This window comes from Perna viridis, chromosome 7 (genome assembly GCF_037379345.1).
Source record: "Perna viridis isolate PV_CMFRI_1.1 ecotype Kerala chromosome 7, ASM3737934v1, whole genome shotgun sequence".
NCBI classification, from domain to species: domain Eukaryota; kingdom Metazoa; phylum Mollusca; class Bivalvia; order Mytilida; family Mytilidae; genus Perna; species Perna viridis.
In genome coordinates, this window is record NC_142451.1 from 2,253,079 (window position 1) to 2,266,757 (window position 13,679).

General features: G+C 34.3%; 1 protein-coding gene across 5 annotated transcripts in view; it reads left to right on the forward strand.

The window, feature by feature from the left end:
* The window catches only part of LOC148610937 (anaphase-promoting complex subunit 5-like), a 33,756-nt gene that overhangs the window by 8,467 nt on the left and 11,610 nt on the right, over nt 1-13,679 (forward strand). For 2 of the 5 annotated variants that reach the window (XM_088590868.1, XM_088590866.1), the window contains exons 2-8: nt 6,014-6,360; nt 6,912-6,994; nt 7,212-7,324; nt 9,156-9,381; nt 9,810-9,876; nt 12,741-12,842; nt 13,348-13,541. In XM_088590868.1, the coding sequence (XP_088446994.1) occupies nt 6,109-6,360; nt 6,912-6,994; nt 7,212-7,324; nt 9,156-9,381; nt 9,810-9,876; nt 12,741-12,842; nt 13,348-13,541 (1,037 nt within the window). In that variant the 5' untranslated portion in view covers nt 6,014-6,108. Of the gene's footprint in view, nt 1-1,216; nt 1,386-3,783; nt 3,892-6,013; nt 6,361-6,911; nt 6,995-7,211; nt 7,325-9,155; nt 9,382-9,809; nt 9,877-12,740; nt 12,843-13,347; nt 13,542-13,679 lie in introns of those variants that run through there. The other 3 variants (XM_088590867.1, XM_088590870.1, XM_088590869.1) reach the window with 3 other exon arrangements.

The window sequence follows — 13,679 nt, forward strand, 5'->3', positions numbered from 1 at the left end:
TCATAAAATATGTGTCGATACACATACATGTATCAGATTCAAATAATTTTGATAAGCAATTTGAGCTAAATAGAGTAAGGAAAATGATAAGGTCACTTTTAGCTACAAATGTAGGACTAAGGTCAATCATATTTGGTATGCAGTTGTATTAGCATCACTACATCACATTTGCATATGCCCCACCATCATGGTCTATTGACCTTGTAATTTCTATTAAGCTTGCTTATTAGGTCAGTTTAGTATGAACCACTTGTGCTACATGTAGGTAAACCATTTTGCATGTATTGCACTATGATCACTTGATCACCATTCTGTATCCTTTTTCTATCATGACTTTGAAATTTCTTATTTAGATTTTAATATCAGGTTTTCTGATTAGGTCAGGTTAAATAAACTCATGTTAGGTCAATGCTATGGTATTTAGTGTATAGTTGCACTGGCATCACTAAATTAAAAATCCATGTTTGTTTCATGCATACAACTTATGCCATCACATGCACTATTGAATATGGATAACAACCATGTATGACAGGCCAAACATACGCATGTATCTATGATGAAAGTTTAGGGTGAATGGTATAACTTCTGTGATATACATTCTTTGTATTTCTACTGCGTGATTACATACATTGTAGGTCTGCATGCAATTTGTAATCAACATTTTTTTAGGGCCTTATTATAAATCTGGAAATAAGGAATGACTAAAAACAATCTAAATAATTAGTGAGTTTCAAGAGATCTCTAAACCCCAAGATAAAGTAGTAAATGTCTTTTACTGAAACTATTTTACTAACTTGCAGGTTGTAATTTTTGGTGGTTCATTACGTCTGAATTCTTCTCTTTATCTACAGTAAATGAATATACACGATGGCCATCATTACATGTATATGAAGTATGTCAAAAAGAGAATGAAAATGGATATAAACAAATTCAATGATTTGTCAAAATGCTGACTTTATAATGAAAAGGAAGAGAAATCTGTCAGTATTTACAATTCTAATGTGTCTTACATTGAAACTGTAAAATAATGTCTGTTACATTTACATGTAAATATACTCGTATGATCTAGTAAGTAATCTTACCTGGTTAAATGTGATTATCTATTCCATGTACATGTATGTACATGTACAAATAACAGTAATATATGTATGTACAACTACATGTAAGTGTATTATCTTTAATGATAACAATGATCTTGTCAGATTATAATCATCAAAATATACAATGTTGATTAGGTACAAACGAGCAACATTAGTAGTTGTTGAAAGAATGGAGAAAAATTCTAATTGAAGCCAAGAAAAAAGGTTCTAGAATTTTCACATGCTGCTCATTGCCCAAGTAAAGTAGGCACTGAACTTAATATGATGGATAGGTCAAATCCAGAAGTGAGTAAGATTTTAAGTATTGTCTAAATTTATGTATTTACCAAACTTCGAACTTACTCATAATTTCATAGAAGATCACAGACATCTTAGTTGACACCCTGACTTATGATAAACCTTTAAACTCGGATTCGGAGATCTTGAAATTTTGGTCAGGTGATAAGATCTCTGAACACAGTAGTGGGTCCAGAAGGGGTGCGGGGGCCCCTCCTTTTTATTGGAATATTTGTCATTTTCATGTGTAGAATTAACAAATAGTGGCAAATAATGTCCTAGCATCTCCCTTTTTCTGTTTTTCTGAGAAACCCTGATTGGCACCCCTTTTTCAAAGAGTCTGGATCCGCTCCGGAACAGAAGATTATTGGAGGACACAAAGTTCTCATACTTGTCAATCAATATGAATTTACCCTTAGGCCTTAGAAGCACTAAGAGCATGATTTCAGTCTGACAGTTAAGTTATATCCTGCAGAGCTGTCATATGGAGTTAAATATGCCTAGTTTCCATGGGTTTTGTATCTTCTGATTTAAAAACAAAATGTTACATGGCCTTGACAATTAGCTAAATTCATACACCTTTTTTTATGTTTCTGATGTGCTATAGAACTGATGTAGTTCTTTATGGCTTTAGGTAATACAATTCATGGAACAGGCCTGATTTTAAAACTTCGGTAAAAGTTGGACATATGCGTGATGATGTACTTGCGTGACTTTCTTCACTATTCCATTGACTGTTCAAGAACCTAACCCACCTTTTATAAAATATAGCTCAGATTGTATTATTCAAGTCAAAATAGCTTTCCTAAGATAGGAAAGGCAATCATCACTGATTATCTTTCTCAAATTTATGCAATCTGTTTGACGGGTAATATGTCTAAAATATTCCTGCCATCTGTGGAGAACTGGTATAGTTCCAGAATCTATACCAATTATGAATCAGACCTGCTATTAAAAACAAAAACAGATATTGCTGCAGCTGTCTTGATAATGTCTAAGTTTTAATCTACAGCATTACTCAAGTAACAGGTAGAAAAAAATCATAACAAAAAATCCAATTTGAGGAAACCTCATAAAAAGCATTTCAAATTTCCTATTGAAATTAACATTGGAAAGGGGAAACAACTCCGTAAAAAGTGCTGAATTTACAATAAGATTTGGTACAAAATTATAATTACGCCATATCTGATAATGTAGTGATAGTAGACATTCAGCATTAGAGCAACAACTTAAAAGAATTTTCATATATTTTACCAAACAGCAACTTAGATTTAGACACTTAATTGTGAACCACATGCCTATTAATTGAAATGATGAAGTTCCAGTTTTGTGAAATTCTACTTTTTGTGATTAATAGATTCTTTTAACAAAAGCAACTGTTAATAAATAATTATCAAATATAAACAATGATTATTTTTTTTTATATTTCAAAGTGATGGAAGTACCAGAAAATATGAATTTTGTGTTTAATAATGGTAGTTTCATCTCCCAGAGTAGGAGAAAACTTTGCACAATGACACATTTATGCTTAAAGCTGATGAAATATTTGATGCCAACTGTTAGTTCAAACCGGTATATAGGATATGGACGATAGAGTTTGAGTATGACCTTTTTACATCATTGTAACACCAAGACTGTATGCCATTTCAGGTGTAAGAAGTCATTTGAAGTAACAAAACAGAGATTATAAGCCACCACCTTCTTCTTAGCCTTGATTCTATTCCAAGGGAAGTAGTGAAGTACAATGCATGCAACTACCAAGGGTTAGCTGATAGCTCTTGAGATCTTTTATTAACTCCCAGTAACTACCCCTAACTCAAAGGTAGGGGCACTACAGAGCCATTTTCCCAAGCTGAAGCTTTCAAGGACATCACAGATCATAGTTCAGCCTCAAGAGATCCCAACTGTTTTTAATTCCCAACTTGACATCTTCATTAGAATCAGTATTCTTTTATTGCTACTTTCCATTAAACTCACTCTTTACTTTAGGTATATATAGAATTACTTTTTAATCAGCTAGGATAATATGATTATGGTAAGATGAAATAGGATATATGTGATGTGGTCCCCATAACACTAGAGAAACTAGTGCCAAGTATAGTGGCTGTTGATCTCCATTGGTATTACAGGTTACAGACCACCAATTCAACCAATGAGCATTTGGAACGCATGCAAAAATAGTCCTACGAAGAAATTTCCCCTGTTCCTCAGAGTGTAGTGAAAAAAGTTCTCATCTTATTTAAAAAATTTAAACAGTTTCTGAAAGAAAAAACATTTCTGTACATTTTATAGGAGCATTTTGCTTGTTGTGATGTGAAGCCTAATCTCCATAATGATTTCTAAATATACCCCTATCTTATGAAAACACTGGGATTTCCCATGCTATTTATAGACACTTCACTTCCGGTGACCAGTACTGCACTGCAACTGCTAACCCCACATGTCATTCTGAGGATTGTGAGCTGACATATGTAGAATCATGCTGATATATAGTCCTCTGCAGGTTAAAGTTAAGGTAAAGTCCAGAGAAGCCATTGAATATTGTGCAATTAGCATAGAATACTATGGGAAGTGGAATTAGTGGTTTCTAGCCTTAAGCTGAGGCCTTGGCAAAATGAAAATTTTCTTGGAATAGTTTTAAACTACTTGAAGATCTTGTTAACTTTGCTATGAGAGGAATACACTACAAAAATCCTTCAAAATATGCATTTTTTTTTAAGTTATAGGTCCAAATTATGGAAAATTGGTCTTTTTGGCTGAATTTCATGTCCTATCTTGTGAAAAGTGTAGAAAATTTAGTAAAAATATCAAATATTTAACTTTGAGGGCTATATTTACCTAAATATGGTGGTAATCAGCACTTGAAATCAAGTTTTGTGTAAATTTGAGCAAAAATTTGGTTAGAAATGAGGAAAAACTCACTTTGAGAGCTGACTTTGTGAGGATTGTGAGCTGACATGTAGAATCATGCTGATATATAGTCCTCTGCAGGTTAAAGTTAAGGTAAAGTCCAGAGAAGCCATTGAATATTGTGAAATTAGCATAGAATCCTATGGGAAGTGGAATTAGTGGTTTCTAGCCTACGTAACTGCGCATTATATATATGCATTATAACTTGTTGATTTACTAGCTATGGTTGAGTTGAAGGAGAATCCTGGCAAAATCTTTGTTCTTCATGATCATAGTAACCAATAATTGTACTGAAAGCATCCTAATGTTTTTTTCTGTTGAAATTTCTATTAATTTCTATTAAATAAACTTATTTTCTTTCCAACAATTTGATTTTATATCCTGATATTTTATATTTTATGTATGGTTTATCAGCATTTTTTATAAATATGCCTTCCACATGATGTAATAAATGATGCACTTTGTATGATTTAGATTTTTTTTAATGTAAAATGATGGTAAATTAAGGGAAACTTAATAAATGTTTGACTTTAATTTCAGATTTGATTCAGTTGTTTGTGAATGTAATTTTGGGAATGGATTTTTATAAAGCTATTTTTGCTTCAGTCAATACAATGTTAAGTCTATAATTAGAATAAATGATATCATACATGTATGTTGTTTATTTACTTCCTTTAAATGCAATAATAGAAGAGGTGAAAGATAAACAAAATAAGAAAAAAAAGTAGCATGATTGCAAGTTGTGTGCTAAATATGGAAGTTTTGAATTCTTAGTGTACATTATTTCAGAGCATATAAAAAAAATGTCACTGCCATTTCATCCAATTGAGTAGGACTAATTAGTAGCAAATAATTAAGAAAAGCAAGTTTGCTTGTTAGACTCCTATTCTAGACATCCAGATTTTTGGTGTCATAGGAGCCTTTAATTTGCTACACTTAAATAAAGGAGATGTTTTTTTTATATACAGCACAAAATAAAGAACACTCTGTTCTTGAACACCACAATGGAGTTTGTTTATTATTAGCTAGAAATTTAGTAAATTGTTGACAGCAATGATCAGCTATTGAAGCCACTTAAAGGAGAGGATTCAGCCAAGCATGCAATTTTAATTGTTAATGCCCCATAACCTGCATTCCTTTATTAGCCCCTGACATTGGTGACTGTGATGGCTGAAAGTTGCCATTGAAACTTAATTACGCTAACAACATTAAAATAGAATTTTCTTTGAGGACTTCCAAGTTATTGGACTGAAAAGGGAAATGTGTTTGGTATGCACACTCTTTAGTTCTGATGTTCCTGAATTAACAATAAACATGTTGTGTAATACAAAGTCTATTAACTGATATAGATAATTGTATGACAGTCATGTCTAGCAAACTTCATTTTTTCAAATAGTGATTACTTCATACAAGTATGTTAGTACATTGTAGATATACATATGTGTACAAATGTATTATGATGGTGGGACTATTGCATGTATATTGATCATTCCTGCTGAAATCATGAAAATAGAGAGTTGCTATGGTACATTCCATGACTGCCAAGCTTTTATGTAGTAAATGCATGAGATTTGGCATAAGTTTGAAAGATCAATATATCCAAGGAAAATACAACCAAATCAGCTACAAAATGTGTGTTTCACATGGTTTGGCACTATTGATATTTTTTTTTTGGATTTGAAGGGTCTTAATCCAGCAGTTCACTTTTATTCATTTCTCATTTTTAGGAACACTTGGAGCTTTCATAAAATTATGAGGATAGGATAACTTCACCTTTTTTGTCATGTTAATGGACTAGAGTAAATCTTAAACAAAGTAAAGAATGAAGACCATGGCAGCTAACCAACTTAAGGACTTGTTCATCTTTGGTCCATTTGGCAAGAAGCCATTAAAAGAACAGGTTACACCACACAAGATAGCTCTTATGGTCCTGATACATGAGTATATAGCCATGAGGAGGAGACAGAAACCAGTTGTGTTCATTGGTTTTGGAGCACAGGATACCACAACAGAAGATAAGTTTAAAGAACGAGAAAAACGAGACTTCATGACATCTATTCTAAAACTTATTCAGGTATATGGCAATTTGAAAATAGTATTTATAAATTTTATCATTTTTACACCTATCATAGACATTCTGTCTTATATAACAGTGGAGCATCATGCACTTTACAATACTCACCACAGAATCAACTAAGTACTAAATTAGGAAAACATTAAGTGCTAAATTTCTGCACATTCACATGGTAAATTAGGAAAACATGAAGTGCTAAATCACTCTCCCATGGTAAATTAGGAAAACATTAAGTGCTAAAGTTCTGCACTCTCCCATGGTAAATTAGGAAAACATTAAGTGCTAAACCACTCTTCCATGGTTAATTAGGAAAACGTTAAGTGCTAAATTTCTGCACTCTATCATGGTAAATTAGGAAACATTTAGTGCTTAATTTCTGCACTCTCCCATGGTAAGATTGACTATTATAGAAATTTATATCCTTATTCCCTTGCTGCCATTTTGAGTTGGAAAAAAATTTTAGGCAACATTACAAAGCTGAAATAGGACCAGTAGTCATATAATACTAAGGAAGACTAATTATAATGATATTATGATGTATTATTATTCAGAGTCCTGATATGACACTAAAGGATCTGACAGACCAAGTTCTACCTATTCTGAAACAGTCACATCATGAAATATTCTCCAGTCGGTAAGACAGGTTTTGAATTGAAAATGAAGAACAGACCATAAGACAATGAAGAATGATACTGCTCTTTTCTGTTTTTTCGAAAAAGAAATTTAATTTACAATTTAGATTACAGTTTAGTTAAATGAAATATTCTCTTATATTATAACATTGTCAACCAATATGGGTTTCACAACAAGAACATTATTTTCAATTATTTTTCAATTATTTATACTTATAGATTAAAGGGGTTCTATCAAGAAGGAGTCCTGTTGATGATGGATTTCTTTCAAGATGTAACAAAGCAGCTAGGTGATACTTCTAATGGAGTGATAAGTCCTAGCAGTGTTCTTGGTGAGTCATAATCCCTGGTACCACCATCCATCCTTCTAATGGAGTGATAAGTCCTAGCAGTGTTCTTGGTGAGTCATAATCCCTGGTAAGTGGTACCACCATCCATACTTCTAATGGAGTGATAAGTCCTAGCAGTGTTCTTGGTGAGTCATAATCCCTGGTAAGTGGTACCACCATCCATACTTCTAATGGAGTGATAAGTCCTAGCAGTGTTCTTGGTGAGTCATAATCCCTGGTAAGTGGTACCACCATCCATCCTTCTAATGGAGTGATAAGTCCTAGCAGTGTTCTTGGTGAGTCCCTGGTAAGTGGTACCACCATCCATCATTCTAATGGAGTGATAAGTCCTAGCAGTGTTCTTGGTGAGTGGTACCACCATCCATCCTTCTAATGGAGTGATAAGTCCTAGCAGTGTTCTTGGTGAGTCCCTGGTAAGTGGTACCACCATCCATCCTTCTAATGGAGTGATAAGTCCTAGCAGTGTTCTTGGTGAGTGGTACCACCATCCATCCTTCTAATGGAGTGATAAGTCCTAGCAGTGTTCTTGGTGAGTCATAATCCCTGGTACCACCATCCATCCTTCTAATGGAGTGATAAGTCCTAGCAGTGTTCTTGGTAAGTGGTACCACCATCCATCCTTCTAATGGAGTGATAAGTCCTAGCAGTGTTCTTGGTGAGTCATAATCCCTGGTAAGTGGTACCACCATCCATACTTCTAATGGAGTGATAAGTCCTAGCAGTGTTCTTGGTGAGTCATAATCCCTGGTAAGTGGTACCACCATCCATCCTTCTAATGGAGTGATAAGTCCTAGCAGTGTTCTTGGTGAGTCCCTGGTAAGTGGTACCACCATCCATCATTCTAATGGAGTGATAAGTCCTAGCAGTGTTCTTGGTGAGTGGTACCACCATCCATCCTTCTAATGGAGTGATAAGTCCTAGCAGTGTTCTTGGTGAGTCCCTGGTAAGTGGTACCACCATCCATCCTTCTAATGGAGTGATAAGTCCTAGCAGTGTTCTTGGTGAGTGGTACCACCATCCATCCTTCTAATGGAGTGATAAGTCCTAGCAGTGTTCTTGGTGAGTGGTACCACCATCCATCCTTCTAATGGAGTGATAAGTCCTAGCAGTGTTCTTGGTGAGTCCCTGGTAAGTGGTACCACCATCCATCCTTCTAATGGAGTGATAAGTCCTAGCAGTGTTCTTGGTGAGTCATAATCCCTGGTAAGTGGTACCACCATCCATACTTCTAATGGAGTGATAAGTCCTAGCAGTGTTCTTGGTGAGTGGTACCACCATCCATCCTTCTATTTATCACTAATGTTTTTGAGTTAATGTGACGCATGTAAAACAAGGTCACACACAATTATTTTTAATCATTGATAGATAAAGTACAGTATTTTAAGAATCGGTAGTTACACTTTTACGTGATGAAACTGAGAATTTCCACCTGTCATGAGAAAATTCATTGTCTTTCCATTCGTTCTTTGAACTTCACTAATTTCAGAAATTCCAAATCTTCAACAGGGGCTTGTGTAAGGACCTATTAATAAATTTCAACTTATATTATTAGCACACAGTTGGTCCTATTGAAAATTTATTAGATTCCTATCGGTTTGCAAAATGAGTGGTTGAAGGTTTAGTTCATAATAGATGCTTTAGTTTTTAACTATGCTGTAAACATCTTGTTCATCGATCTGTCTACTCTAATTTCTTGGTTATATTAGATGTTATTTTAGATATAGCATGTAAATAGTTCCATATATTTAACTTGTAATAACATGTGCTTTTAAATTGTTGAAAGCTTTTGATTAAGTTTTATTGCTTTTAATAGGTCTGTTTCTCAGAAGGATGATAGTAGCTTTTGAAAAGCTGTCTTTTTCTCAAGTCACCAAATTATTTACACGATTTAAGGAGTATTATGAGGCAGGGCAAATATTGACAGGAATGGACGAAAGTGACCAGTTTGGTGGGTCATTGATTGATTCCATCACAAGTCAATCTGGCAGATTCAGAAGTGGATTTGGTAGATCATTTGACAAGAGTCGCCATGGTGATGGGTTTGTAAAGTATAATCAGAAATTTAAAAAAGTACCATATATAATTTTGTTTCCTTTGATGTTTTAAAGTTTTCCTGTATTAATAGAATGAATAAAGGAAGGTATTGTTTTTTTCGTTTAGCTTCACCTAAAATCATGAATATCTTTTACACAAAATATTTTGACTACAAACTTGCTATTTCTACTAAACATTGTCTATATTGCCTTTGTCAATGCTTAGGTCTGTATTATTTTACAGATTGATTAAAACATACTTAGTCCTTTAATAAGAAAATAATAAACTTTTTATTTCAAAAGTCTGGTTAAGGTGGGGTTTGATTTTTATACGTCAGTGAGATGCTATACTTAGCATACCCTTTGGTTCAGTCTACCAATGTAAAAAATATACATTTAAGCTTTTAATTATATTTAATGATTTATTAATATAGGAAAGCAGAAGATGTTGATGGTGGATTTTTCTCCCACAAACAAGCAGAATACTTCATATCAAGACAAGTAAGAATGAACACTATATAAACTACAACTTGATACCCACCCTCCCTATTACAGGGATTGCACTGGGTTTTCACTAATGTTCCAATTTGTGACTTTTTATTTGATCTCGCAACAAAAATAACCTGTTGGTGATTTTTTGGCGCCTAGGTTTTGTATATTAAAGATGGGAAGTTTGTTACTAACGCCCCCTCCTTCAATCAAGCAAATGTCACACCTGGTCTAATTATAATAATGTAACTAGAATATGAGCCAATCAAAGGTAATTAGACACTATTCACAATTCTTCAATCCATTTAATTAGTCAACCCTGCCAATAAATTTTTATGGATGGCGTCAATTCACATGTAAATATATCGTCGATCCAATCAGAACTCACAATTGAATTGGACAAAGGTTAACACAACCCTTACCACATACATGTGGCTATATGCTAGCAGGACAGCCCTGTTTTATCATAAGATACATCTGGAAACTACCATCTGAAAGAATATATTCAATCCAATGAACCATCTGGAAGTGACTTAAACAATGCAAGAATTGATTACAGAAAACAGATGATTTTTGTTTAATCATTTCTAACTGCAGTGTGATTTTTTTTATGGGAAAATCAGTAAGCAAATAAAAAGGAAAATTTCTCAAGTCACAAGCACAAATACTTCACAAAAATTATAAAATAATTTTATTGTGAGATCAAGCAGGAGTATTGTAAAACAATAGAGAACAGGGAGTTTGGTAGAAATTTCATTCCTTGTATAAAGAGAATGAAGATAGTTTGAAAAAACAAATTCATTCTCAGCAAAATTAAATTGTACAAATATATCATAAAGTACTAAGGTCTACATACAAACCAGGGACTATATAATATGATTAATACTTGTTATATAAAGACCCTGATGAAATAAAACACCTTTTTCTGAAGTATTAGTATATAGTTTTGCCTATACAAAAGTGACTAAGGGTTTTAGCTCCTGGCTTAAACTAGAACCAAACACTTGCCTGATATGAAGAGCAAATCTGGCATGAATGAAGATTATTTTGATGAATTGGTAAGAGATAACTCTTCAGCAAATGTCCTGTTACATTTTGAAAAAGGCTCACTTTTTTCTGGCACCTATGTTGTCTCCAATTTTTTAGAATTGGCAAACAATTTCTGGCAACAGAATTTTGAAAGCTGGAGCAGACCCTACATTAGATAAATCGCAACATTTGACCTCCAAATTGATTTGGGTCAAAATCTTAAATAGGAGATGCAGAATGGGATTACCTAATGAACATTTTATGACATTCTTTAAATTCCATTTAGTGATGTAGGTGGAGTAATAGATGGGTACTCCCCATTCCCTCATAGGTGGAGTAATAGATGGGTACTCCCATTCCCTCATAGGTGGAGTAATAGATGGGTACTCCTCATTCCCTCATAGGTGGAGTAATAGATGGGTTCTCCCATTCCCTCATAGGTGGAGTAATAGATGGGTACTCCTCATTTCCTCATAGGTGGAGTAATAGATGGGTTCTCCCATTTCCTCATAGGTGGAAAAATAGATGGGTTCTCCCATTCCCTCATAGGTGGAGTAATAGATGGGTACTCTTCATTTCCTCATAGGTGGAGTAATAGATGGGTACTCCTTATTTCCTCATAGGTGGAGTAATAGATGGGTACTCCCATTCCCTCATAGGTGGAGCAATAGATGGGTACTCCTTATTTCCTCATAGGTGGAGTAATAGATGGGACTCCTCATTTCCTCATAGGTGGAGTAATAGATGGGTACTCCTTATTTCCTCATAGGTGGAGTAATAGATGGGTACTCCCATTCCCTCATAGGTGGAGCAATAGATGGGTACTCCTTATTTCCTCATAGGTGGAGTAATAGATGGGTACTCCCCATTCCCTCATAGGTGGAGTAATAGATGGGACTCCTCATTTCCTCATAGGTGGAGTAATAGGTGGGTACTCCTCATTCCCTCATAGGTGGAGTAATAGATGGGTACTCCCCATTCTCTCATAGGTGGAGTAATAGATGGGACTCCTCATTTCCTCATAGGTGGAGTAATAGATGGGTACTCCTTATTTCCTCATAGGTGGAGTAATAGATGGGTACTCCCATTCCCTCATAGGTGGAGCAATAGATGGGTACTCCTTATTTCCTCATAGGTGGAGTAATAGATGGGTACTCCCCATTCCCTCATAGGTGGAGTAATAGATGGGACTCCTCATTTCCTCATAGGTGGAGTAATAAGTGGGTACTCCTCATTCCCTCATAGGTGGAGTAATAGATGGGTACTCCTCATTTCCTCATAGTCATAAATGACTTAAGTCAATGTTTTGTTATGTAAAACCTCCATATTGATTAAGATAAAAATCTGAAATAGGAGGTGCACATGTGAATAAGTTAAAAAAGATTTTCTAAAAGTTAATTAAGTTCCATTTAGTGGTGTAGGTAAAAGTTGAAGATAAAAGATAGGTACCCCTCTGCGTAATGGTAGGAAGGAAGTAAAGACATACACCACTATCAAAGTGAGGTGTACAGTTATTGCAATGTGAAGCTTACAACAGAATTATTGTATGAAGTATTAAGTAGTATGAAACAACAGAATAAAAATTTCAGGAGATGAACATTTTCTGTTGTCTAAAATGATGACAATGAGTGGACTCATCATTAAAAGACACACAGCAGACACATTAAACAGAGATATACGAGACACAAGTTGTTAGATATCGTCTTGTGTGCGATTTGTCTCTTACATTTTTTTAGAAAAATGTTTAAGAATTAAAAAATGGTAATTTAGTCTTTTATTTAACAGATCAGCCATTTATATAAATGCTATCAAGAACTTATGCGTAAAAATTATACAATATCATTCAGGGATTTTTATTACAACACAATGAGAATGAGGCGTTGTCTCCTACCAAATTACAAGAGAAGATAACAGATATGTTACGGTCAAATCCTGATATGGCTGAAGCAGTGAGTTACAATATATTCTGAACCTTATGGCTAGGTTGATTTTTGATTTCAGGAATGGGGAAGCTTTGGTCAGTTTCATATCAGAATTTTATGAATGTGTTTTGTATTTACCTTTGACTAAGAATATTGCACTAACTCATTTGGGTTCTTATAAATACTTTTTATTGTTTGTGGAGTGCCAATTTTCATGGTTTTCATTGGTTAGGCCAAACCATGAAATTTGGTTCCCAATGAAAAGGAGATTTCCATTGGTGTATACTGAAAATCTCAAGACCATGAATTCAAGAATCCATGAACTTGTATTTCTTCCCTAATCCATGAAAATTGGTATCCACAAATTGAAGTGCTTTTACAGTAACTAAATTATCCCGATTTACATCTTATTCTGGATTATTATATGCACCAATGTTGCATGATTAATCATAGATTCAATTTGGTGATTTGTTGTTGAAAATCATTATCTTATGACAGCTGCATTATGATATCACTGCCATGATGGTTTCAGCATTTTTTGAGTTACCTGAATAGTCTTCGAGTTAAGGAGTACTGTACTGCTCTACATAACCTGTACCACTACTTTGATCGTAACACAAACATTGGATCTGATGGAAACCATGGCAACAAGAATCGTGAAGAAGATGTCAGTAGGAGATATGCTGCCCTCAACTTAGCCTCTCTTCATTACAGATTTGGTCATAGGTAAAAGTCACCTTCAGGTTTTAGATTTTTATTATTCAGTATAATTTGATAGGGTCTATCTTACATTTGTTCATTTTATAATTCATGCTGTTTAAGTAAGTGTACTGAGAAATAATGCATTTATTGATATAAAACATA